At 45.6% G+C, this 25,219-nt stretch overlaps 1 protein-coding gene across 1 annotated transcript in view; it reads right to left on the bottom strand.

Annotated features, from left to right (window-relative positions):
* SH3BP1 (SH3 domain binding protein 1) overlaps window positions 1-24,655 on the bottom strand; it is a 46,374-nt gene extending 21,719 nt beyond the window's left edge. The window contains exons 1-4 of the mRNA XM_054988936.1: window positions 24,174-24,655; window positions 10,831-10,873; window positions 7,405-7,509; window positions 4,418-4,494 (exon numbers count right to left, since the gene is read on the bottom strand). Coding sequence (XP_054844911.1) covers window positions 4,418-4,494; window positions 7,405-7,509; window positions 10,831-10,873; window positions 24,174-24,235 — 287 coding nt within the window. The 5' untranslated portion in view covers window positions 24,236-24,655. The remainder of the gene's footprint in view (window positions 1-4,417; window positions 4,495-7,404; window positions 7,510-10,830; window positions 10,874-24,173) is intronic.
* Between the last annotated feature and the right edge of the window lie 564 nt (window positions 24,656-25,219).

Genomic DNA, 25,219 nt, shown 5'->3' with positions numbered 1-25,219 from the left:
GGGGTCGCTTCCTGCCCGAGAACAAAAGATCTCGGCCTTGGTGTTCGCCAATGTCGCAAACACGTCTATGCTCGGGCGACCCCATTTCCGAAAGATCGGCCCAACGTACTCTGCGTTGAGCCCCCACTCGTGATTCAGCATGTGCACCCTGCTGAGAGTGTCCGCCTGCACATTGTCCGACCCAGCTACATGAATGGCACGAAGCGTCACCCCATTCCTGATTGCCCATTCCCAAATGAGCGTGGCCTCCCTGCAGAGGATCATGGACACCGTGCCGCCCTGTTGGTTCAGGTAATACATAGCGGTAGTGTTGTCCGTCTGCACCAGCACCTGATGGTTCTGCAAGATTGCTGTGAATGACATAAGTGCAAAACGAACAGCCCTCAGTTCAAGCACATTAATATGGAGACCCCTTTCTCTCTCAGACCACACATCCTGAACACATAGCTCCCCACAGAAAGCCCCCCACCCTTGCAGAGAGGCGTCCGTGGTCACGGAGAACTCGGGATGATGGAAACCAAATGGGGTCCCCTTAAACAAATTAATATCCGACAACCACCAGTCAAGAGAGGATATAACGGCTCTGGGAACAGAGAATTTAGCAGTCGGAGGATACTGTAAAGCATTGTATCTCCTCACAAACCAATTCTGGAGCGGGCGCATCTGCAGCCTCGCAAAAGGGACCACCGGGGTGGCAGCAGCCATATGCCCTAGCAAGCATTGAATCATGCGCACTGGCTGAAAACGATTTCGTTTAAACAAGGACACCAGTCTCTTCAAGGAACGTGCCCGCTCCGGAGGCAATAAAGCCTTGGCCTCCAATGAGTCGAACACTGCCCCAATATAAGGCACAACACGGCTAGGTGTCAGCTTAGATTTTTCAAAGTTAACCAGGAGGCCCAAGCGTTCGCAAGTGTCTAGCACCAACGCCACATCTTGCAGCAGCTTAACCTCCGAGCCCGCTGTTATAAGCCAATCATTGAGATAGGGGTAGATGGTACAGCCCCGCTCTCGAAGAAAGGAAACCACAGGAGCCACGCACTTAGTAAACACACGTGGGGCTGTGGAAAGGCCGAAGGGGAGAACCTTGTAACGGAATACCCGCTGCTTGTAAACGAAGCACAGAAATCTCCTGTGCTCCTCCAAGATCCCCACGTGGAAATACGCGTCCTTTAAATCTAGGACAGCGAACCAATCCCCTCTCTTCAAAAGGGCAATTACAGCAGGCAGTGTGATCATCCTAAACTTGGTGACCCTTAGAAAGGCATTTAGGCCCCTAAGATCCAAAATCGGACGTAGACCCCCATCCTTCTTAGGGACTAGGAAGAACCGGGATAAGAAACCCCTCTCAGACTCCACAAAGGGCACCTCTTCCACAGCACCCTTAGCCAAGAGGGACCTAATTTCATCCTCCAGCTCAACCAAGGTATTATTCACCGCACTCAGCGGTGAAGTACACATCGGCAGTTCAGTGAATTCCAGCCCGTACCCCTTATCAACAATCGTTAAGACCCATGAGTCAGATGTTATTGACTCCCATTCAGACAAAAAAGGACTGAGTCTGTCCGAAAAGTTCAGGGCTGCCGCAGGGCCGGGTCCTCAGAACTGCCTTCCAGCCCCTTGCGGATCTTTTTGCTGGGGCGGAGGTTGAGACGAGCGGGGCTTGAATGGCCTACGCCTCCTGCCCTGGTGTTGCGCTGGGGTATACTGGCGCTGCGAGGTAGGGTACTGCTGATAGTGCGGACGGGGTTGATATCTGCTGCGGTACTGGTAGGGATTATACCTCGATGAGTACCGAGGCTTGAACGTGGACCTGTCCGTCGGAGTGACCCCCAGGGAGCATGCTGTCTGCCGGTCCTCCTTCTTCTTTTTAAGCGCCTCATCGGTGGTGGTAGAGAAGAGGGAATCACCCTCGAAGGGCAGACGTTCAATCTTGGCCTTCACCTCCTGCGGGAGGGCAGTCGACCGCAACCACGAGTGCCTCCTCAGAAGCACCGCTGATGCCATACCCCGAGCAGCCGTGTCAGCCGCATGACTCCCGGCATTCATCTGTTGCTTCGACAATCGTACTGCCTCCGTCTGCAGCAACGACACCACCGCCTTCTTGTCAGCAGGGAGGTCAGTGACATAGTTCGCCAGCTTTTCCCATAGGTAGAGCTGATAGCCCGCCATAATCGTTTGATAGTTGGCTATCCGGAGGGCTAAAGCAGCAACTGAGTACTGACGTCTACCCAGTGCATCCATCTTCTTTCCCTCCTTATCCGGTGGGACGGAGGAGGACCCCGACCTCTTGTGCTGAATCTCCTCGGCTATCAGGGATGACGGTGGAGGGTGCTTGATGAGAGACTGCCACGTCCCCTGCTTAATCTTATACATCTGTTCGATGCATTTGGACGTGGCAGGCAGGTCAGATGGTGACTTCCAGACCTTGTCGATGATCTCCTCCAAGCCCTCCAACATAGGAAAACCTACTGTAGCCGGGTTCTCCCCATAGATTCTGCACAGCAACTTGTCCTTCGTCTTCGGGACCACAGAAGACACGTCAATCTCCAAGGCCTTGGACATGCGGGCCATTTGGTCTGCATAAATCTGCAGGTCCTCGAAGGGAGAGCTGGTGGAAGGGCCAACATTGTCGTCCGGAGATGGCTCGGAGAGCGACTCAGAGCGGTAGCCGGACCCCGCATCCTCGTCATCCTCATCAGACGCAAGTGCTGACACTTTCTCTCCTGGGAAGGGTGGAGGCAACCACTCACGACGGCTAGACGACGACGGCCCCGGATCCGACGATCTGAAGCCAGGTGGAGCCCCTTTCCACAGGCACCGATAGGCCTCCGGTAGACCTGAAGCCTGCTGGTGACGCGCAGCCACAGACCGCTCGGATCCGACTCGCTCGGATCCGACACTCCCCTCAGACCAACACCGCTGGCTACGGGCAGACTGTGCAGGCGACGGATCCCTCGTCACCTCTCGGATCCGACGACGCGGAGCCGGGCTCGATTCCGGTGTTGGCGAACGCCGTCCACTCGACAGGACCACATAGGCCCCCGGATCCGGCATCTCTTCCTCAAGGAGGGGACGGTCAGGGGAGTCTAGGTGAGGTGATGGCGTAGGTGGAGACACCAGGACCACCTCTTCTGTAGACCGGCGCCGAGGGGACCGAGAGCGATGCTTGGTCTTCTTAGCCTTCTTCTTCGGAACCGATTCGGAGGAAGCTTTCGGAACCGATGTCCTCTTGGTCGACGCCTTCCGTGCAGCCTCCGGTCCCGGGACTGTCACAGGCCCTTCGATCGACGCCGGGGCTGACCGTATCGGACCCGACTCGCTCGGTTCCAGCCTCGGAGCCGACCTCCCCGGTTCCGACCTCACCGACGCCGACTTGTGCGGAGACTTCGCAGACCTCGCCACCGAGCTTGCCCTCGACGCCGGCTTGTCTGCCGGGCGGGATGTAGCCACCGATTTGGAAGAGGTTACAGAGCCCGCTCGAGACCGGCTTCCGGCATGGGTGGGGGTTCAGCCAGCCTTCTCCGTGGCCCCTCCGCCTCGGAGGGTCCAGGGGCGTCCAAGACCCGCTGCCACAGTGAAGCCTTGAGCCGGGCGGACCGCTCCTGCCTGGCTTTATGCGTAAAGCCCTGGCAGATCTTGCAAGTGGGGACTACATGTTCCTCCCCCAGGCAAAGCAGGCAAAGGCTATGCCCGTCCGTTTGAGCCATTTTAGCACGGCACTGGGCACAGTGCTTAAACAGGGCTGTAGAAGCCATTCCGAGGGGCAAAAACAAACGCGAAGTCAAAAACAGTCCGGGTCAAATACTCTACCAAGATCAGTCCGTCCAAATCAGTAAGCAGAAGAGAAGTCAAATCCAGATCCAAGTCAAGTCACGAGAAAGCAATCCAAAGACACAAATAAGCACAGAGCTACAAGCGAACGTTCTCCTCAAGCGGCGGCAAGAAGAGAACTGAGGGAAGGGGCCGTTGGCCGCTGGAGGAGCATGTGACCGTTTGGGCGGGAAACGGTCGCTGAGGCGCGCGGCAAACGGCCCCTTCGGAGCTGGGAAAGCTATAAAAAATCTTCCGGCGGCTGGCCTGCACGTGCGCAGTACCCCATGTGTGGAGGCACAGAAGAACGAAGATGAACCAGAACTTGTTTCTCTCTGGGAACCCTGCTGTACTCATATTGTCCCCCTGCTTCAGTGCAACGTTTTTCCAAGATCAATGCTGCAAGTATCCTCCTTCTTGGAAATACAATATACATTTGTAAGAGTTCTATCAGCCTGCAAAGGATGATGCTTGGCTTAGAACACAACGGGGATTTTCCAAACCAGAAAGAGGGCTGAGATGACACAACCCTTCTAAGGCTTAAAACCAGCTTCCTAGAATGCATGTTATGTTCAAGCCCAGGAAATGTCATCGATATTCTTACCCAAGGCTGGAATCAGTGTCTAGTTCTTTGAAGCTCTCGGCCATGGTAACTGACAATGACATCAAAGACAACTTTTTCTGCACAAAGTTGGAAAAAATGAGAAGAGACAACAAATAGAAAAGATGAATCCCCAACTTTTTCCTGAAACAGAATTAAACCGAGTGCTCTGAACCAGCACCTGCCAATGCCTTTGATCATAAAAGGTAGTAACAATGGATAAAAATTAGCAACAGAAGAAAGGAAAGATTCCTCCTTACTAAGACTGTGGCAGCTATTCAGTAATGGTAGCTTGAAACTATTAACATAGTGGGGGCAAAAGACTTTAGGCCAATTTAGTAATGGCAGCAGCTTTTCCTAGACCTAGTCAATAAATATATGTACGTGTCACTTCTAAGATAAACTTTAAAATATGAAACTGAGGGAGAAAGGAAGCACACCCCATTTTTTAAAAAAGTAAACAAACTTTTCTTGATTAGATAGGGCATTGTTAAATGGTGTTAAGTAGTTCTGTGCCCTATTGTTTTCTCTTTCAAAGGATACATAACAAATAGTGGATATGCTCACATTCTCACTTTTTAAAAAATTAAGGGGGAAAGTATGTGCCATGTTGTAGCTAGGTTAAGTCTGTACAGCCATTCATATTCTTAATCCCACTTTTCCCCACTTTGGAGGGTGGACTCTGTGGCATTATATAATGTATACCTCCCTGAGATCCTTTCTCTGCCCAAACTAGGCTTGCCAGATCTCCCGGACTCACCAGCAGGAGAGGGTGTGTTCTGTTAGTATCCTTTCCTCCCTCCCTCATGCTTGTGTGCTTCCGTCCTCAGCCTGATATTGGCTGATTCTGCACACATTGGATAATGCACTTTCAACGCACTTTATCAATCGTTTGAGGTGGATTTTTTGTTCCACACATGAAAAAATCCATTCCAAATGATCTATAAAGAGGATTGGAAGTGCATTATCCAACGTGTGCGGAATCAGCTGATGTCACTTCCAGAAGTGACATTATGGCACCAGCCATGGGAGTGCTCCTGTGCTTCATGTGAGGCTGATTCTTTGAGAATTGGTCTGTTTGGGGCCAAAATCGGCCCCAAGCAAAGCACAGGAGCCCTCCCTTGGCCAGCACAATGACTTCACTTTTGGAAGTGATGTCGCGCTGCCCAGAAGCACATGTGCTGCACTTGTGCCAGGGGTGCCTACAGGTGCCGGGCGATTGCTGGGCAGCTCAGAACCCCTAAGCAAACCCCTAGGTGGTGGGCATCTGGGATCCCTAAACCTAACCCTGCCCTCCCCCGGCTCAACCCAAATCTCCAGAAATTTCCCAACTTGGGAGTTGGCAATCATAATCGCAGGGTTACTGTGAGTGTAAATTGGAAGACAGGAGAATGATATATACTGAATTAGGTCCCTTTGGGAGAAAGGTAGGGCATGAATGAAGTAAATAAACAAGCAACCTGTGAAGCAGATTAGGCCCAAGGTCAGTCAGAGAACTTCATTCCTTTTTAAGGAGAAGGGACTTTGAAATGGGATCATGCAGTAGCCTGGTTTAGCTTCAACTGAACAACATTAGTAGAAAATTTAACAAAGCATCAAGAGGTTCACAGGTATAACAAGGCAAATTAGGGTTGCCAGCCTCCAGTTGGGGCCTGGAGATTTCCTGGGATTACGGATCTCCAGACTGTAGAGATCGGTTCCCTTGGAGAAAATGGCCGTCGTCACACGGCCATAAATTTAGCGCCAAACTAGTGCCATCTCCTGCTGAATTCTCACCTAATTCTCCCTTGCAATTTCGCCATTCTCCCCAATTCACACTTTGTGACTCTTTATGTCGTCTTTATCCACTTCCATGTGAGTGCCCTGGATCGACTATGAACGCTTTGCAACACCAAAACGCTCACTCTCTCTGATCATCTGTCTCACCTAACACTGATTCTCCTGCCCTACACTCCCACAAGCCCCAGCACGACCCGCAATTAAGCCTCAAAGTAATTTTTTTAAAAAAATGTCAGCCTTATAGCGCTATAACACTATAGCGCTATTCTGCCATGGGTGGGAAACCTCTGCTACCTATCACGGTTGGCTTTTGGGTTGGCCCAGCACAACATTATAAGAGAAGAGTGATATAATGCAAATATGTGAAAAAAATTTTTTTTAAGGGGGTGGGATTTTTAGGGCCCCGTTTCCAGAGGCACTTTGACTGACCGTCGAATTGCGCTTTTCCCTTTTAATGAGACTGACTGGAAGCGCAAGCAGTCGTCAAAAGATGGGAGAATCCGTTCTAATAACGATAACAGAAGAAACGATTTCTAGTGCAAAACTGGCGAAATAAGGGCCAGTGTGACGACGGCCAATGGCTGCTTTGGAAGGTGGACTTAATGGCATTATACCCCTCTGAGGTCCCTTCTCTCCCCAACCCCCTATTTCCAGGCTTCAATCCTAAATCTCCAGAGGCTGGCAACTCTAGCACACAGATATCAAAGAAAAGAGTTTTTGAAAACAAAAGAAGAAGAGCAACGGGGAGGAATAGCATGAGACTCCTATATAGACAAACTGCAGGAAGGTAAGTACCTCTTTAACAGAGCTACAGGCTTACGTGTGAGAAAATGCAGAAGTGAAAGGCTAAACAGGAACGATATTTAACAAAACATCAGCAGCAAACTGTACAAAGTCCACCAGTCTGGATATGGCCATAGAGATTACCGTATTCTCTATTCTATGGCCAGTCACACTCCCTACCCTAGGCCAGATCTACACCCCTTTGCCCAAACTGAAAAAAATATTGCAGTGCTTTGAATGGGGTATGCGAGAGATTTTAAAACTAAATACCCAGGACTCAAGACACCTGGCCTTACTGCCTCTTCATCATCTTGAAAGTTTCCTCATCTTCTAGTCCAAATTAAAAATAAATAAAAATGGAAATAGGGCAGGCAGAATAGAGCTTGGACTGAAAGAATGGGGAGAGGAGGAGGGACAAAAGTACTTACCACGCGTTTCTCCACATCAGCCCCATAAGGGCCCTGGAGGCAAGCCACAAGCCTCTTGTGGACATTATGTGCTGCACGCTTTGCAGGTTCAATTCTCTGTTCAATCTTGAAAAAAGGAGGGAGAGGAAAAGGTTAAGCAGCTAATGGAAAGAAACAGTGGGATGTATGCTCTGCGCACCAATTCCCCTTCACATCCAGGAACTGTTTCTTTGCCAAGAATTCCCATAGAATGCTGCCAAGAGATTCAGTTTGGCCTCCTTATATTTCAAGAGATTCCACATTAAATCAGGAGTAGAATATAGATTTCTGAAAGTCTCATTCGTTGAACAACAACTTCCTGGCTTCCAAGGATATGGACACAGGTGCAGATCTCCATCTGATTCCTGTCATGATTACAAGGGAATGGTTCTATCATATTCACAGGGTTTTCCTTGTTAATTATATACATTTATTTATTTATTTATTTATTTATTTATTTATTTATTTATTTTAGTGGTGTGATCCAGTCTACACACGGATACGACCACAGGAATGTGTGTTCAAATCATGCCCCTTCACAGAAATGAAAGAAACCCAAGTGTAAAAGAGAACTGTGTTCGCAGATCCGTAGATCAATGGCGAGTATCTGCCATTTACCCCAGTAGAATTTAAAACTGCATAGGGCTAAAAAAGAAAGCCTCCAGCCATGCCCTTTGCTGGCTGCCCCCGTGCATCTTTTTCTGCCACTCAGTGCCCATCCCTATCCTTCTAAATTAATTTTTCAAATCCTGAGAACCCCTCTACCTATGAAAACATTTACAGGCCAGAAAAAGTTGATGGCAAGGAGAGCAATTCGCCGGCTGATAAATTATTATTATTATTTGTATTGTCAATGTCTTGTAACAATGCAAAACGAACACAGACACAACCCTACTAAATATAACCTTAATAACCATGGTGTTTGAGGGATATTTGGAATTTTTCATGGTCTTTCAAAATTTTATTTCTTTATTCCACCATTTCTCACAGAACTCCCAACGATGCCCTGCAGAACCCTAGTTGGGATACACTGTTCTACAGAATTCCTTGCAAGATAATATTTTAAATCCTGCGATCTCCTAAAAGCTAATGTACAGATTACAGCAGTGGCAGCCAGCCTGCTGGGCAAACTAGCACAAGTCTAAGGAATGGGACTGTGCTGCTTTCAAGTGCATTACCAAATACATGAAACCTCAGATTCCCTCGGCTGGCTTTCCCTGTCATCCACTTAGCCTGGGTCTTCTTGAAGCAAACAGCAGCACCAGGCTAGAAAAGCAGGCACAGATATAGGTCTGACTCACTGCAACATCCATAGTCAAAGTGGCCCTTTCTGTTCCTATTCGGGCACGTGACATGAACGCCTGTTACTCTGAGCCACATGTGGCATCCATGTCACAGGTTGGGCAGCCACAGATTAAGCATGAAAAAACCCCCAATAAAATGTATACAAATGTTTTATTTTGCACATATTTCTTCTATACTATTCATTCATGCATATTAGCATTGTGGTTTTTCTCCATGGCTCAGAAGCAAGCAACAGAGATAAAAAGGATGTAGAAGCACAGATTTTGAGGTGCAGAATGTAGGGAGGCTTTTCTTTGGTAGGGAAGGGGGGTTGTTAACTATGAATTCTGAATCAGTACCATAGTGTTTCTGTTCTTAGCTCTGAAATAATAGGTGCATTGTTTGATTAGCTCTTGAGATTCCCACCCACTGTAATAACCACCTATAGTTTTATGATTTGTGGAATCATCCTACAACAACAAAGAGTCTTGCGGCACTATAACAGATTTACTGAAGCAGACGTTTTTATGGATTACTTCATCAGATGAAGGTCCTTCATCTGACTCACTGCAGCCAGTTTGGTGTAGTGTAGTAGTGTAGTGATTAAGAGCAGCGGGACTCTAATCTGGAGAACTGGGTTTGATTCCCCACTCCTCCGCTTGAAGCCAGCTGGGTGACCTTGGGTCAGTCACAGCTCTTCCAGAGCTCTCTAAGCCCCACCCACCTCACAGGGGGATTGTTGTGGGGATAATAACAACATACTTTGTAAACTGCTCTGAGTGGGTGTTAAGTTGTCCTGAAGGGCAGTAAAGGTAAAGATAAAGGTAGTTCCCTGTTAAAGCACCGAGTCATTACTGACCCATGGGGTTTTCTTGGCAGACTTTTTGTTACAAGGTAGTTTGCCATTGCCTTCCCCAGTCATCTACACTTTACCCCCAGGAAACGGGGTACTCATTTTACCGTCCTTGGAAGGATGGAAGGCCGAGTCAACCTTGAGCTGGCTACCTGAACCTGGCTTCCACCAGGATCGAACTCGTGAGCAGAGCTTGGGCTGCAGTACTGCAGCTTACCACTCTGTGCCACAGGGCTCCCTGAAGGGTGGTATATAAATAAAATGTTGTTGTTGTCCCCCCACCTCAAAAATCCTAATGCCTCAGTAGATCTTTCAGAGTATCTCCACTAGTTCACTCAGAACTTGTGTATACAAAAGTGATTTTTAGTTTGGAGAAAAGCCACATAAGTGACTGGAAAATTAGGTCTGGTTGCAGGTCTCCATAGTCCTTTACATTTTTTGTTCTGCTATACTGCTGTCTTTTTCTAATTGAATCCATAGATCAATGATGGGCAGATTATGGCACATTTGGTACTAGACCAATTCTGTGGGCATCCTACTTCGCCTGTCTACAGCTGGGAGGTGATTGATTATGCTTTTGACAGGATATTATTTTCAGCCAGCCTTTCTTTGTAACATCTCTCCCCCCTCACCGCCCTACCCGCAACCGCTGTTTTTTAAATATATATTTTATTTAAAAAGAAAAGATACAACAATAGAAAGTGCATAAAAACTTATACAAGCACTACATTTAAAATTATATTAAGCTAATAGAAAGATACATTCACAATATATAACAGCACAACTTAATTGTATAATAGTTCTCATTCCCTCTCCTTAGTTACTTTTACCCAAACTTGCACATCAACTACTTATAATTAATCATTTCTCCTGTTTTATCTTTTTATCTTTGAATTGAGTTACCTCGCAACCGCTGTTGTCTGCAGCTTTGAGTATAAATACTTCTGCCTAGCAGATGAACTAGCTCTGACTCACAAAAGCTTGTGCTGGAATAAATGTTGTTAGTTTTTAAGGCAACACTGGATTCCTTGGATTTTTTTTTTTTTTTGGCAACAGACTCATCTAGAATTACAGGTCTCTCTTCTTTTCTTTCTGCAACAGATAAGCACAGTGATCTCTCTGGATGGTGAATAATTTTAGAAAGTGGGCAAATCCACTCCATGGCTGTCCTTTGACTCACAGAAGGAAAACATGATGCACAAGCACAAGGGCTCTCTCCACACCTCCAGGTACAGGTAAGTACATGCTTGCAGATCAAACCCATGCCTCACCTGTAACAAGTCTTCAGTCAAGTATTCAGCTGTTTCCAGGGCTCTAGGGAACAGAGAGCAAAAAACTGAGTCAAATCCTCCAGACTAGGGTGTCTACCTTCCTTGATGATAAATTAATGAGCCTCACCCTAACAAAACTCTCCAGCATTTTTTGTGTAAGAAACAAATTCGTAAGGGGAAGGATATGCGAGATCTTACCACCCACAGGGAATCATGAATCCCAGGTCACTGTTATGCTCTCCATGCTACACTGTCTTGAATTCTAGTTTTTAAATTGGAATCCCTCTTTGAAATTCCTTTATAGGTGCCAATACACTGTATATCCTATCACTTGTACATGTTAAGTACTTTAACTATACCTCTGTAATTTCCTATTGTATCTGTTTAGCTCATTTCTCCTGGCAATAGCTTTACATTTTGCCTAAGACAGTTGACAGTGTCTCATACCCGTGCTAAATGAAGTGATTTATTCTTGGGTTTGGATTCTGTTCTGAAGGAGTCTCTCTTTGGAGCATCCCCTCTCTCCTCCTCTCGCCTTTCTGTTTCGTGCATAAATCAGACTGATGGATTTATGCTCTAACGCATCTGATGAAGTGAGCAATAGGCCAAAGGTCATCCAGTCAGCATGGTAGCCACAGGGGCTTCTGAACTCAGCTCCTCCCTTTCTGAGTCCAGTGGTCTAGTATCCACTGCATGTCTGTTTAGTATGTACACATTTGTTTCACTGGTACATTTGGATCGTCTTAGTATTATCCGTTACATCCCTACCCCTTCCTCCAAGGAGCTCAGGACAGCATCGTTCTCTACGGTCACAACCTATGATGTACTTCCAGTTAAGAGAGAATGACTGGCCCTAAATCACTCTCTATCCTTTATGGCTGAGTAGGAACTTTAACTCTGGTCTCCCAAGTTCTAGTCTGACACTAACTCCTATAACTCCACTGGCTTTAGCATTACTATCTTCTCATATTTAAGTTTCCATTTTTTCATACTGTTTAACTACTCACCTCATGAAAAGGAATCTCATTCCCTGCTAGGAATCACACTTTTGTGTGTTTGGTAGGTAAGAAGCACAGAAAGGGTGCCTGGATCTACTCTTGGTTGCATATTACCTCGAATTAAGAAAAAGAATTCCCAAAGAAGAACTGGCAGAAATCTACAATGGAAGGTTAACAGTGCAATCCTAAGCAGAGTTACTCCAGTCTACACCCATTGATTTCAATGGGCTTACACAGGAGTAACTCTTCTTAGGATTGCACTTTTTGTGTGGCAAGAGTAAGGAACTGGTAGAGCTCCTGGATCAAGAAACTTGACAGCCAACCTTGATTCTCGGTATCACTTTGGCACTTTGGGAATCCTTGACCTGCTCATTGTCACCCCTGCAGTTGCTGCAGGCAGTAGCCCAGTCAAGGTTAATTGACATAAGAGGCCAGTGAGGTTCCACATGGACCTTCAATCTGAGCAAACTTGGACAAAAATCAAACTCAGTAAGACGCAGCCCACCTGCTTCCCTCTGCCCTTCAACTCCCTGATTATGTACTTGCCAGTACAGAGCCAAAACTCAAGTCCAGGGGGGAAAACCTATCCATTATGTCCACTACTTTACCCTTCTTCCAAGGAAATGGGTACATTTTATGGGATCCTTAAGCCCAGAGAGGACCAGCCTAGGCAGCAATTCTATTGTCATGGGCGGGGCTAGCCCAAGCAGGGTGGTTCAAGTCCAAACCTTAAGGCCAAAGTCAAAGTGGAGTTCCAAGAGCGAAAGCCAAGTCAAACCGGTGGCCAGAGCATGAGATAAAGCCAAGAGTGAGTCCAGAGTCCAAGAGCAAGGTCAGGCACAGTCCAAGGTCAGTCACCAATAGCGTCAGGTCCAAAAGCAGGCACGGGCAAGGTTCACAGAACACGGAGTGGTTGCAGGCAATAGACACGTTGCTTCCACGCCCAGCAGTTCCTCCAGACTGGCTCTCATAGCCAGGCGTGGTTTTCAGCCAGCTGCTGGGGCTCCATCCTGATGCTACTCATCATCACTCTCCAGCAGCTGGCGTTGGCTCAAGAGGCAAGCACTGTGCCATCTCTCCTGCAGTTCCAGTCTCTGGCACTGCCTGCGGCGTTCCTTGGGCATGGGTGAACCTGGGGGGGAGGTGGAGGCTCTTGGCTGCGCTGCACCTGTAGAAGTCCCTGGCTGAGCTTCCCCTGTGGTATTGGAGCTAGAGGGTGCTGGTGCCTCAGCTGCTGGCTGCAAGCTCTGATCAGCCAGCAGCTATTGCTCCTGATTGCTGGCTTCTGCTGAATCAGGGCTAGGGCTGGCTACACAGGGCTCCTCTTCTCCTGAGGAGACCTGACTGGCTACACGAGGCTCCTCTCCTCCAGAGGAGACCTCACTCTCAGACTGGGCCATGACATCTATTACCAGGATATAGTCATGTAATTTCAGAAACATTTTTCCCTTTTCATGATTCATTTGATTGTATGCATGGAATTAGATTGTGTGTATGTAGGCAGCCCACATTAACAAATTTATACTCAGCCTGTCAAAAAGATGCTTGGGTCCCCCTTGCCAGCTTACCTATCTGCTGCCAAGCTCATTTGTCTGCCTATCTTTTCCTTCTCTAGACCACCAGCCCAGATAGCAAAGACTCTCATGCAAAGGGGGAAAAAGAAGCTAGCTATTCTCGGCCAGTAAATGATACAGAGCATCACAAGGCTTCCCTTCTCGAGATACTTTAGAGAAACTTTAAATTACCAGCAATGGCTTCTTTGAAACTGGACCACTTTGAAACAAGAGCCTCAAGCGTGGAGTATCCAGCCTCTGAGTGAAAACCTTAACCCCATTGCTCCTGTTACCTCCTCTGATGAGGAGCTGTCACTCAGGTTCTTCTACTTTCAGGGTCAGGAGGAGACTGCACCCAAAGTGAAGGGCAGGTGAAGGTGAACAACTAAGAAGACGGGAGAGACCTGTGGCACACTTCAAAAAGGGCTTACAGAAGAGACTCCAAGGACAAAAAAGAGTTACAGGCAATCAAGTGACATTTCCCAGGCAGCAAGCAGGGTGCAAAAGCTTCCAGCGTCTTATGTATAAAAGTATAGAGCTGGAATGTACCCAAAGATCATCTAAACCAGCCCCCTGCACAACGCAGGAAATTCACAGCTATTCCCCTCCCCCCTCACTCAGCGACTTCTGCTGTATGCCCAGAGGAGGCAAAAATCCTCCAGGATTTTTCCTGGAGGAAAATTCCTTCCTGGCCCCAAAGTGGCGATCGGTATTACCGCTGGCATATAAGAAAGGGCCACGAGAACCAAGCACCAGCTCATCCCTTCATGCACTCCCTCTCCTGATCTGTGTACATTCATATTAAGTCAGAGAATCATCATAGCTGTCAGGTGACCATCTAGCCTCTTCTTAAATATCACCAAGGAAGGAGAGCCCACCACCTCCCAAGGAGAGCCCACCACTTCCCAAGGAATCCTTCCTCTGTCAGCAAGTTCTTCCTAATGTTTAGCCAAAAACTCTTTTACTTTAATTTTAACCTGAGGTTTTGGTCCAACCTGCTCGGGCAACAGAAAACAACTCTGTTCCATCCTCTATGTGACAGCCCTTCAAATACTTGAAGAGGGCTATCTTATCACCTCTCGGTCGCCTCCTCGCCAGGCTAAACATACCCAGCTCCTTCAACCTTTCCTCATAAGATTTCGTCACCATCTTCATTGTCCTCCTTTGGACATGTTCCAGCTTGTCAACATCCTTCTTAAACTGGTGCCCAAAACTGTACACAGCACTCCAAATGAGGTCTAACCAGAGCAGAATAAAGCGATACCATCGCCTCCCGTGATCCGGACACTATACTTCTGTAGATACAGCTTAAAATCACATTTGCCTATTTAACTACAGCATCACATTGCTGACTCATGTTCAGTGTATGATCTACTAAGACTCCTAGATCCTTTTCACATGTACTGCTGCCAAGACAGATCTCCCCATCCTATAAGTGTGCCTTTGATTTTCCTACCTAAATGTAGATCTTACATCTGTTGAAATTCATGTTGTTAGTTTTAGCCCAGTTTCCTAGCCTGTCAAGATCATCTTGAATCTTGCTTCTGTCTTCTACTTTGTTTGCAACCCCTCCTAATTTAGTATCATCTGCAAATTTAATGAGCGTCCCCTCTATTCCTTCATCCAAGTCATTTATAAAGATAGTGAACAACACAGGGTCCAGGACAGATCCCTGAGGTATTCTACTTGTCACTCCACTCCAAGAAGATGAGAAACCAGTTACAGGCACTCTTTGGTACGATCTGTCAACCAGTTACAAATCCATCTCACAGTAATAGGATCCAAACCACATGTTACCAACTTGTAACCAGAATATCATGTGGAAGCTTATCAAAAGCCTTACTGAAATCAAGATAATCTATGTCCACAGTATTCCCCTGATCCATCAAAGTAGTAACTCTCTCAAAAAAAGGAGGTAGGGTTAGTCTGACATGACTTGTTTGGCTCTTAATAATCACAGCTGTCTTTTCTAAATGATCAAGGACTGACTATTTATTCCAGGATTTTTCCAGATATGGATGTCAAACTGACGGGTCAATAATTACCTGGCTTCTCCTTTTCCCCCTTCTTGAAGATGGAGACAACATTCGCCTTCCTCCAATCTTCTGGCACCTCATCTGACCTCCAAAAGTTCTCAGAGATGATAGACAGAGGCTCCACAATTACATGAGCAGTTCCTTTAGTACCCAAAGGTGCAATCATCTGCCACTGAGGACTTGATTTCATTTAAAGAAGCTAGGTGTTTATGTACACAGATGTTTATGTACCACCCCAATGTTTATCCTGTGCTGCAATTCCATTTCTTCCTCATGTGTTCCGTTTTTACCAGGGTGAGCACAGTTCCCCCCGCAAGTGAACACTGAGGCAAAGTAGGAACTGAGCAGCTCTGCCCTCACTTTATCACCTATTAACATCTCACTTTCCTCTCTCCATAGCGGGCGTACCATTTCCCTATCTTTTTTCCTGCTCCAAATATAACCCAAACACCCTTTTTTGTTGTGTTTAGCATCTCTCGCTAGCCTAAGCTCATATTGAGCTTTAGCCTTCCTCTCTACAAGCACTGGCAAGTTGTTTATATTAATCCTTGGTTATACACCTGTCCTTCCATTTCTTAAATATGTCATTTTAAATTTTCAGATCTTTAGAAAGCTGTTTATAGAGTCGGCCTGGATTCTTTAGGTTCCTCCTATTTCGCTTTCTCATTGGAATCATTTGTGATTGTGCCTTCAATATCTTGCTTTTAAGAAACTCCCACCCATCATAAAACTCCTTTCTCCCTGAGCTTTCTGACCATAGGAATTCTCCCGAGCATGACTCTGAGCTTGTTAAAAATAGCTTTTCTAAAATCCAACCTATATGTCTAACTATGTTCAGCTTTCCCCTTAACCAAGATCTTAAAAACTCCAAATTACATGGTCACTAGTACCCAGGGTGCCCACTGCCTTCACCTTATCAATCAGTTCTTCTCTATTGGTGAAAACTAAGTCCAAAACAGTAGACCCCCTTGTTTCCATCTCTACTTCCTGGAAAAGTATACAAGGTACTTCCTTGTATACAAGATACTTCCTTCATAGTGTGATCAAACGTGGACCCAATATAAACATGGCAGTGCTCGAACAAACAGTGCAATTCTAAGAACACTTTCCTGAGATTAAACCAATTGCACTAGGATTTTTAGTAGCCCCGGGGCTACTCAATGCACAGGGATTGATAGTGTACTATTGTTTTGCTATAACAGTCATGTGCAATTGGATTGCTATGGCAGAACAACAATGAAATATCCATCAATGTGTAGATGCATCCCTGCTCAGGACTGATCTTGACACTTATTCATCTGTAAGACTCTGAACTCACACAGCATCTCACTTAAACTGGGCTGCCATGTGCAAAGATGCTCAATGTGCCGCATGGCTGCTTTGCACGAGTGGCAGCCCAGTTTAAATGAAACATCGTGTGAGTTCAAAGTCTTACAGATTTGTATGTTTTGCCTCTCCCAATGTCTCATTTAAATCATTCCTTTTTCAGCCCTGAACAGGCAGAGGCAGAAAAGAGACTATTTATACTGCTACCTGTAGGAGTAACTTAACATCCAAACCCTAATCAGCTTTTGAACAACAAAAAAATGGCCGTTCTAGAACATTCTGATCTTGTCCCACACAGGAAAGTAAAGACAGTTTGAAAACCTCTTGTTTTAAGCAGCGTGGGGGTGGGAAGGCAAGCAGGGCCAAGGAGTGAACAGAACAAGCCAAAACTCCTCTGAAAATCAGCCAAGAAGTATTTTTCTTCCCTAGCCCCCCACTGTAGCCCCCTCCCCCCATGACCTATATCTATTTCCCACCCTATGGCCTTTATGGGGAGCCTTTCTGTATACATCACGCCTGTAGGCTTCCTGAAAACAGTTAAGCCATGGTGAGGCCAGGAGTTCTCCGGGAATTCACCACAAATCTTCGGACTACAGAGATCAGTTCCCCTGGAGGAAATGCAAAGTTTAGAGGACAGATGTATGGTATCACAGCCCCACTGAGCTCCCTCCCTTCTCCAAATTCTGCCCTCCACTGCCCCCAAATCTCCAGGAGTTCTCCAACCTGGAGTTGGCAACCATAAAATACACCTCATCTCTGCCAGGTAAGCCCTAAGAATTTTGGAGTGTGCATTTTAAAGAACCTTTGTGGGCCTTTCCCTCCAACTTGCTGCAGTTAACAATTTATTTAAAATGTTTATAACCCTGTTGTCTCCATAAAACTTGCCTGAGGCAGCTTACAATATTCCACAAAACCGACTACATACTCATAAAACATACAAAATAAAAACATAAAAACTGACCAGAAGTACAAAGATCATAATACAAGTAGTGTCATCTTAAAATCCAACAAGAAACCAGCAAAAGTGAAAGCAAAAAGAGATGTCGGATAAAGAAATCACAGTATGGGGCAATTAAACAAAAGCTTAAGTAAAGAAGCTTTCACCTGGTGCCTGAAGGAGCACAAATTTGGGGCCAGGCAATCTTCTGTGGGGAAGGAACTTCCAAGTCTTGGTACCACAACCTATATCTGATAGTCACTGACCTTACTTTCTGACATCATGAGAACAGAGTACAGGGATTCTGAAAATCATCTTAACAAGCAGATAAATTCATATGGAGAATACAAGGACTTCAACAACTTTCACCCTACTATCAATCTGAGCTTGGACCACTCTACACAACAGGTACACTTCCTGGACACCACTGTACAACTACATAATGGACGGATAAATACTACCTTATACCGGAAACCCACAGACCGATACTCATATCTACATGCCTCCAGCTACCACCCTAAACATACCACTTGGTCAATTGTCTACAGCCAAGCCTTACATTACAATCGTATCTGCTCCAATGCTCTTGATCGGGACTCCCACTTAAGAGATTTACAACAAGCATTTTTGGGACTACAGTACCCACCAAAGTGAGGAAACAAATCGACAGGGCCAGACTAGTACCCAGAAACAGCCTGCTCCAGGACAAACCTAAAGGAACTAACAACAGAACACCACTGGTTGTCACCTATAGTTCCCAGCTCAAACCCATCCAATGTATCATCAGTGATCTACAACCCATCCTGGAAAATGATGCCTCTCTCTCAGAAGCCCTGGGTGGAAGACCTCTCCTTGCCTACAGACAGCCCCCCCAACCTGAAACGACTTCTCACTTACAAATCAATCATGAATCGGCTAGCAGAGTCACCAGCACAGGTACCAGGTCCTGCAACAGACCCAGATGCCAGCTCTGCCCTTATATCTACCCAGGAAATACAATTACAGGACCCAATGGCGTCAACTACACCGTCTCTGGCTCTTACAACTGCTCATCCTCCAATGTGATATATGCCCTCATGTGCCAACAATGTCCATCTGCTCTGTACATTGGACAAACCAGCCAACCTCTGCGCATAAGAATAAATGGACACAAATCTGACATTAAAAATGGCAACATCCAGAAACCAGTGGGAGAACACTTCAATCTACCAGGACATTCCATCAAGGACTTAAAGGTCACTGTAGTTCAACAGAAACCTTTCAAAAACAAAATCCAACGGGAAGCTGCTGAATTGGAATTCATAGGTAAATTTGATTCAGTCAGGCTGGGATTGAATAGAGACTATGAATGGTTATCTCATTATCAGAAGTAACTGACTTCCTTAACAGAAGCAAACTGATCTCCATATCAGAAGCTACTGTTTGCATCTACTCCTCCCTCCCCTCTCCACCTATATATCTGACCAGTTTCTTCTTGCCCTCCATGCATCTGACGAAGAGAACTGTGATTCTCGAAAGCTTATGCTATAATAAAGTTGGTTAGTCTTAAAGGTGCTACTGGACTCTTTTTGATTTTGCTACTACAGACTAACACGGCTAACTCCTCTGCAAAGCTGTTTGTGACACACTGTGTCACAATTTGTGTTGCCTTAACTAACACATTACCTTCTTATATCTTCCTTGAATGAAAACTACCCTTCTTGGACTGCTGAATTCCACATTCAGTTCCAATCTGTGAGATTCAAGATTTATTTGCAAGATCCGCCTGCCCATCCTACCTCTATTGACTGCAAGTAAAATCCACCGAGTCTTATTTCTCAGCAATGCAAATGCCTGTAAAACAGCCAGCTGGTATGCTTTCCTTCTTCTCCTGCTTTTCATTCATTCATTTCTCATAATGTTTTTAAAAAGATCTCTCAACAGAGATCATCTGTTACGGGTTTGATCAAGCTGCTACGCACTACAGCAGACAAATTGCAGTTCTAGCCTTTTTGGCAGCCTGTAGAGTGCTTGATCCTCGTGTGCGCAGGACTCCCAGTCACAAAGCAACAAAGGTATTCAAAGCACATCACATCACATATACTATCTCGGTAGTCCCACTCCCTGCAAGAAACCTGTTGGCCCAGAATTGCAGATGAAGGGCTAAAAATGGCTTGCCTCAAAACCCCCTGACTCAGGCTAAACTAAGGTTGGAAACAGAGACTTCTTTACTGGTATGATCTAAGTCTCTTCACCCTTACACAAAATTATGCTTTATTGGCATTTCAGCAAAAACAGAAGGAGAAGCTGAGATATCTAAATTTGCCAGAAACATCCCGAGATATTAGGCCTACCACAATTCATACTACAACACAGAGCACCATGAAAGGTTTCTTCTGCTGCTAATAATTGTCTTTCTCCAGGTACAACTGTATAAAACCTGAAATGGCTGTCTGTCATATAACAAAGAGAAACTATGTATTGTCTGCTCAATTGAGTTAATAAAAACATTTTATGCACGCAAACACACCAAGAATCCCTACTTCCCCAAAATATCTGGTTGCACATGATGAGCCTATATTGTTTTCAATATCAGTAAGGTCATCCAGACATGTCAGCTTCTTGGGTTCCCTCGGGAGAAGGCCTATGAAACTAGTTTATTTCTGCAGCATAGATAAATCTCTGATTTAAAAAGAGATTATGTTTACCGTGCCCTATGGTTTAGAGAGAGGAACTAGCTTTTTTAATGGCTTCTGGTACACAAGAACAGGAAACTCTCAGCAGAGGGAGGGAACTGCTTTGAAAATAGTGTGGGGGACGGTTATAGCAACAGGTGAAGCAACTGATACTCAGAACAATTTTTAATCTGGAAAATGTCTCATGGGAATGTAGTTCATATGAACTAGAAAGTAGAAGAAATGCATGTAAAGTTCCCTGCATTTAGGATGAGCAGTTCACTAAAATCTTATGGGTTTTGTTCAAAGTGCATTTGATAATAACTCCAGTTAGAAGTAAAAAAAGAAGAACCCTTATTTTATTAAGAAATCTTGTACACAGGGGTTATGTCTGAGGTCTATAATGACCCCATGTTAAAAAACATAGACTTGAGAAATCATATTTGTGCATCAAAAATATCAAGCTCTCTGGACATGTATGTACATGGAGACACAGACACAGATACACTATACAGACACACACACACAGCTGACTTTAATTGCTACTTCAACACAGAGAAGTTGTTCAGCTGAATGTATTTTCAGAATGTTTGACTTGCCCCTCCCAGAAGATGCCAACTTCCAGTGGGGCTTGGAGAGCTCCTGGAATTACAATTGATCTCCAGCTGTAGAGATCAGTTTCCTTGGAGAAAATGGTAGCTTTAGAGGGCAGACTATGAAATCTGTCCCCAAACTGCCTCCTCCAGAGTAGGGTTGCCACTCCAATTTGGGACATTCCTGGATATTTGGGGGGAGGGGTTGAACCTGGGGAGGGATTTCAGCAGGTATAATGCCCTAGAGCTCAACCTCCAAAGAGCCATTTTCTCCAGGGGAACTGAACTCTGTAATCTGGAGATCAGTTGTAATTCTAGAAGATCTCCAGGCTCCACCTGGAGTTTAGCAACCCTGTTCCAGAAGCACCACCTCCAAATCTTCAGGAATTTCCCTGGCCAGAGTTGGAAATCCTACTAAGAGTGTATAACCAACTCAAGATCATCCAAAAATTTTCTATGCCAGAGCAGGGATTTGAAACTGGATGTCCCAGTCAAATACCTACTCAAATACCCTTCGAAATAACAGCCGGGAGTACAAAGGCTGGAACAATGGAACAAGTACCTCCCATGTGGTCACGGAGCAAAATTTTGTACAGGTTTGGGTAAAAGTTACCTGTTCTGGTGACCTACACCCGCCCCCCCCTTCACAGAAGGATTAAAACCAAACACATGAAATCAGCATAGCTTTTCCCATTTGCTTTGCACAACAAATGTAGACACACACACCCTTCTCAAAGCCCCACATAGAATTATCAAAAGACTTTCCCGTAACAAGATTCTCCTCCTTGCCTAGCTTGGAGTGAGATGAGTTATGTGTAAGTTTGTCCTCCTTACACGTCACACTAACAGCTAGGCAGGGAAGACGGGAAAATCAGCTACAGGGCATCTCAGTAGAGAGACTGGTCACATCATGTCATTCCCAAGCTTTGGAAGGGAGGAGCTCGTAAAAGTAGAGCACCTTGGAAGGGAGTGGGAGGAAGTTACCTAACAAAAGTACCAGCAGTAAGATTAATAATCTTTTCTCTAATAGGAAAATGAAAAAGAAATTATCAGCATGAGTGTAAGAAGAGAACTGAGACGCAAGCTCAACTATGATGGTAGTCCTGTCGTGACTGTACAAAACTATTTCTGCCCAAGTAATTCCCTTTTGTATTTTGTTATTTACTTCATCTGTGAAACTTTCAGTACCTCACCTTTCTCCCCAATGGGAACAGAGCAACTTACATTGTTCTCTTCTCCTCTATTTTATCCTCACAGTAACCCTGTTAGGTAGGTTAGGCTGAGAGGATGTGTGACTAGCCAAAGGTCACCCAGCAAGTTTCCATGGCACAGTGGGAATTTGAACCCGGGTCTCCCAAATCCTAGTCCAACACTCTAACAACTACACCACGCTGGCTGTCTTGGTGGGTTAGTGAAGATGTTCTCAGGAGGTCCCTGAACGTGGCAAGAGTTCCCGGGGTGCTTTCCATGGAACTCTTGGTCTAAGGTAGTTTCTCAGCGAGGAAAGTCACCTATATACACACTTTATTAATAAATAATAATAGTATCAGCCCACAACTGCCCTTTACAAAAAACTTTGTTGAGCAACAAGGATAAAATTAATCCCTGTTTCTCTTATGCTTATACTGCTCATAGGTTTCTCCTTCCCTACAATGTGACAATGTATTGGTTCGTTTTTTTTAAATTTCCTTTTTCATTTTAGCTAAATAGCAGCTATTTGGCTCATGTGAACACATGAAGCCACTGATCCTCCTAGTTCATCCTTACCTGCTCTACCTTACAGAATTTCTCACATAAAGAAAAGCCTTTCCTGCGTGTGCTGCTTGAGATTATTTTACTGGAGAAGCACGGGGCTGAATCAGAAACCTTCTTCAGGAAAGACACAATCTTTTACCACTAAGCCTCAGCTCTTCCCCTTGTACCCCCAGTACCCTAGTTAGAGAGTTGCCAATATCTAGATTTTATTTCAAAGATGTACTTGATACCACCACCATCATGCTGAAAAATGTGTAAATGATTTGCCTTCAAGGGATGCTCAATAACCAATGGAGGTATTAGTAGAGCAATTTCATATGGCTGTCATTTATCAAAGACAAGGCAATTTATGCATATGCAAGACGAGCTTTGAAATATGTGGACACATTCACAGAGGACAGATCTCTATCAGCAACTAATTAGCCACCCATGATAACTGTATGGAGCCTCCATGTTTAGAGCTAGTATGCATCAGCACAGAAGGGCTATTGCCTTCCTTACATGCTTGTGAGCTTCCCGAAGATATTGTGGATGGCCAGTGTGGGAAACAGGATGCTGGACTACATGGACCTTTGGTCTGATCTATCAGAGCTCTTCTGACAATCTTTGACAAAAACTCAGAAGCTAGAATAAGGTTTTCAGTGACAATGAGCAAGAACTCTGGTACCCTGCTTCCATGCACTTTCTAATTTCATGCAGTAGCAGAATAAAATTCTGCATAACAGTAAAGATTGCAGAATTTCTATTTTTTTAAAGTGCAGAACAAGCACAATTCATCAAAGGAGCTCAGCATTCAATGCAGTTGTGTAAAAGGAATGCAAGAACATTGACCTAGTAAAATCTCCCAAATGTTTGGCTAGTCTATGGGTTGATACAGATGCCCACTATACCAGGTATTCTATCACACATCATCTCTTGACAATCAGCAAATGGTCACAAGCACAACTTGGTAAATGGTCATTTATACATGCCCTCTAGCTAACCTGCCACTGGTAGCCCGGGGTGACGGACTAAGGAACCACTGATCATAATTTGAAGGAAGGATTCAGACAACCGAGAATCATGAAAAAGCAGTTTGAAAGCTTACTTCTCAATGGTTCCAAAAACATTAAAAAGTTTGTCTGTAGGGTACTTGGAAAGAGCATGCAGGAGATGGAGAACTTCCTGCCTAGCTGAAGGCTCCAGCTGAACACCTCTTCGTGTGTTGGCCTGAGGTAAGTTGGCCTGAGATGGCTACTGCCTAGTTAGCAGTTGTCTAAATCCAGATGTTTTTATCTGGCCCATTCAAGTTTTGTGTGAAATTCTGAAACATTACCTAGTTCTCCCCCACTGAGGAATCACCTGGCCCATTTAAGTTTTGTGCAAAGTTCTGAGGTGCTACCTGGCCCACTGAAGTAGTCCATGCAGTTTTGAGGCACTACCTGTGCACTGCCTAAAGGGGGAGCGTTAGGAGATGGGTACTGCAAATTAGGCCAAGAAGCCAGTCCTTACCGTCCACTGGTGTTGGGATGGCTGAGCTGCTGCCTCATCCAGTTGAACTGTCTCTTCATCATCTTGGGAGAAAGGGTGAACAGTCCCCACAAAAATTGATCAAACCTCCCTAGTTTTTCCTCTCAGCATACGCCAGCTGCACTTGTTGCCATCGGTTGCTTTCTCTTCTCTTCTCCTCCTCCTCCTCCTCCTCCACAGCAGGCTTGTTCCTGTCACTTCCTTCTCATTCTCTACCCTGCCCTCCCTCTTTTTTTCTATTCCTCCCTCTCTTTTTGTGGCTTCACTCCTCCCGGTTTTACTTCCTTCTCTCTGCCTCTCACTGATTTCCTCTCTTTCCCTTTCCTGCGATCTCCTTCACTCTCTGTTCATGGTCCCCCCCCCCGCACCTTTCCTGCCAAATTTCCAGCCTCCTGCTCCCTCTTTCTCTCCTCCTTCAGCACCTCTCCTGGTTGCTCTTCAGGTAAGATCTGCTACTGCTTCTTTCGGCTCCTGTCACCACCCCAAAAAGTATAAATAACTTCAGCCAAGCCTTAAAGGGGAAATATTATTACAGCAAACATGCAACAAGGCAGAACAGGCTCCTGCTGCAAGGGCTCCGGCTGTAGCACTTCCTACTTTTCTCTCAGCTACATTTAACAGTATGGGGCTGACACTTCAGCAGAGCTTGAGGTTTAGGCAAGGAGGAAGACAGTTGACTGATAAGCAGCAGAGAACTAGTTTAGGGTTTTTTTTGCTGCTGCTGCAGCAGCAGCTGGCTGTGCTGGTGAGGAAAGGTCTGCAGGTTTTCACAAGTCCCTCCATTTGTTTCCCAGACAGCAAAAAAAAAAAAAAGTTGTGGTTTGCTCCTACTCTCACTAATTCAGTTATAGCCATCGCAGGACACAACATGCAATTATAAGACACTAAGCGCGTTCCTTCCTTTGTGCTCTCAATTCTGTCCTGCCTGCACAGGGCCTACTTCCAGACCTGTGTATTTTCTGTTCAAAATTCTTCCCCAAGGAAGTGCTGACTCTCCAGACTTTCCAGTCGGGATGCAGACTAGGGCA

The sequence above is a fragment of the Eublepharis macularius genome, chromosome 9 (genome assembly GCF_028583425.1).
Source record: "Eublepharis macularius isolate TG4126 chromosome 9, MPM_Emac_v1.0, whole genome shotgun sequence".
NCBI classification, from domain to species: Eukaryota; Metazoa; Chordata; class Lepidosauria; order Squamata; family Eublepharidae; genus Eublepharis; species Eublepharis macularius.
This window is presented reverse-complemented; position numbering and strand designations above follow the sequence as displayed.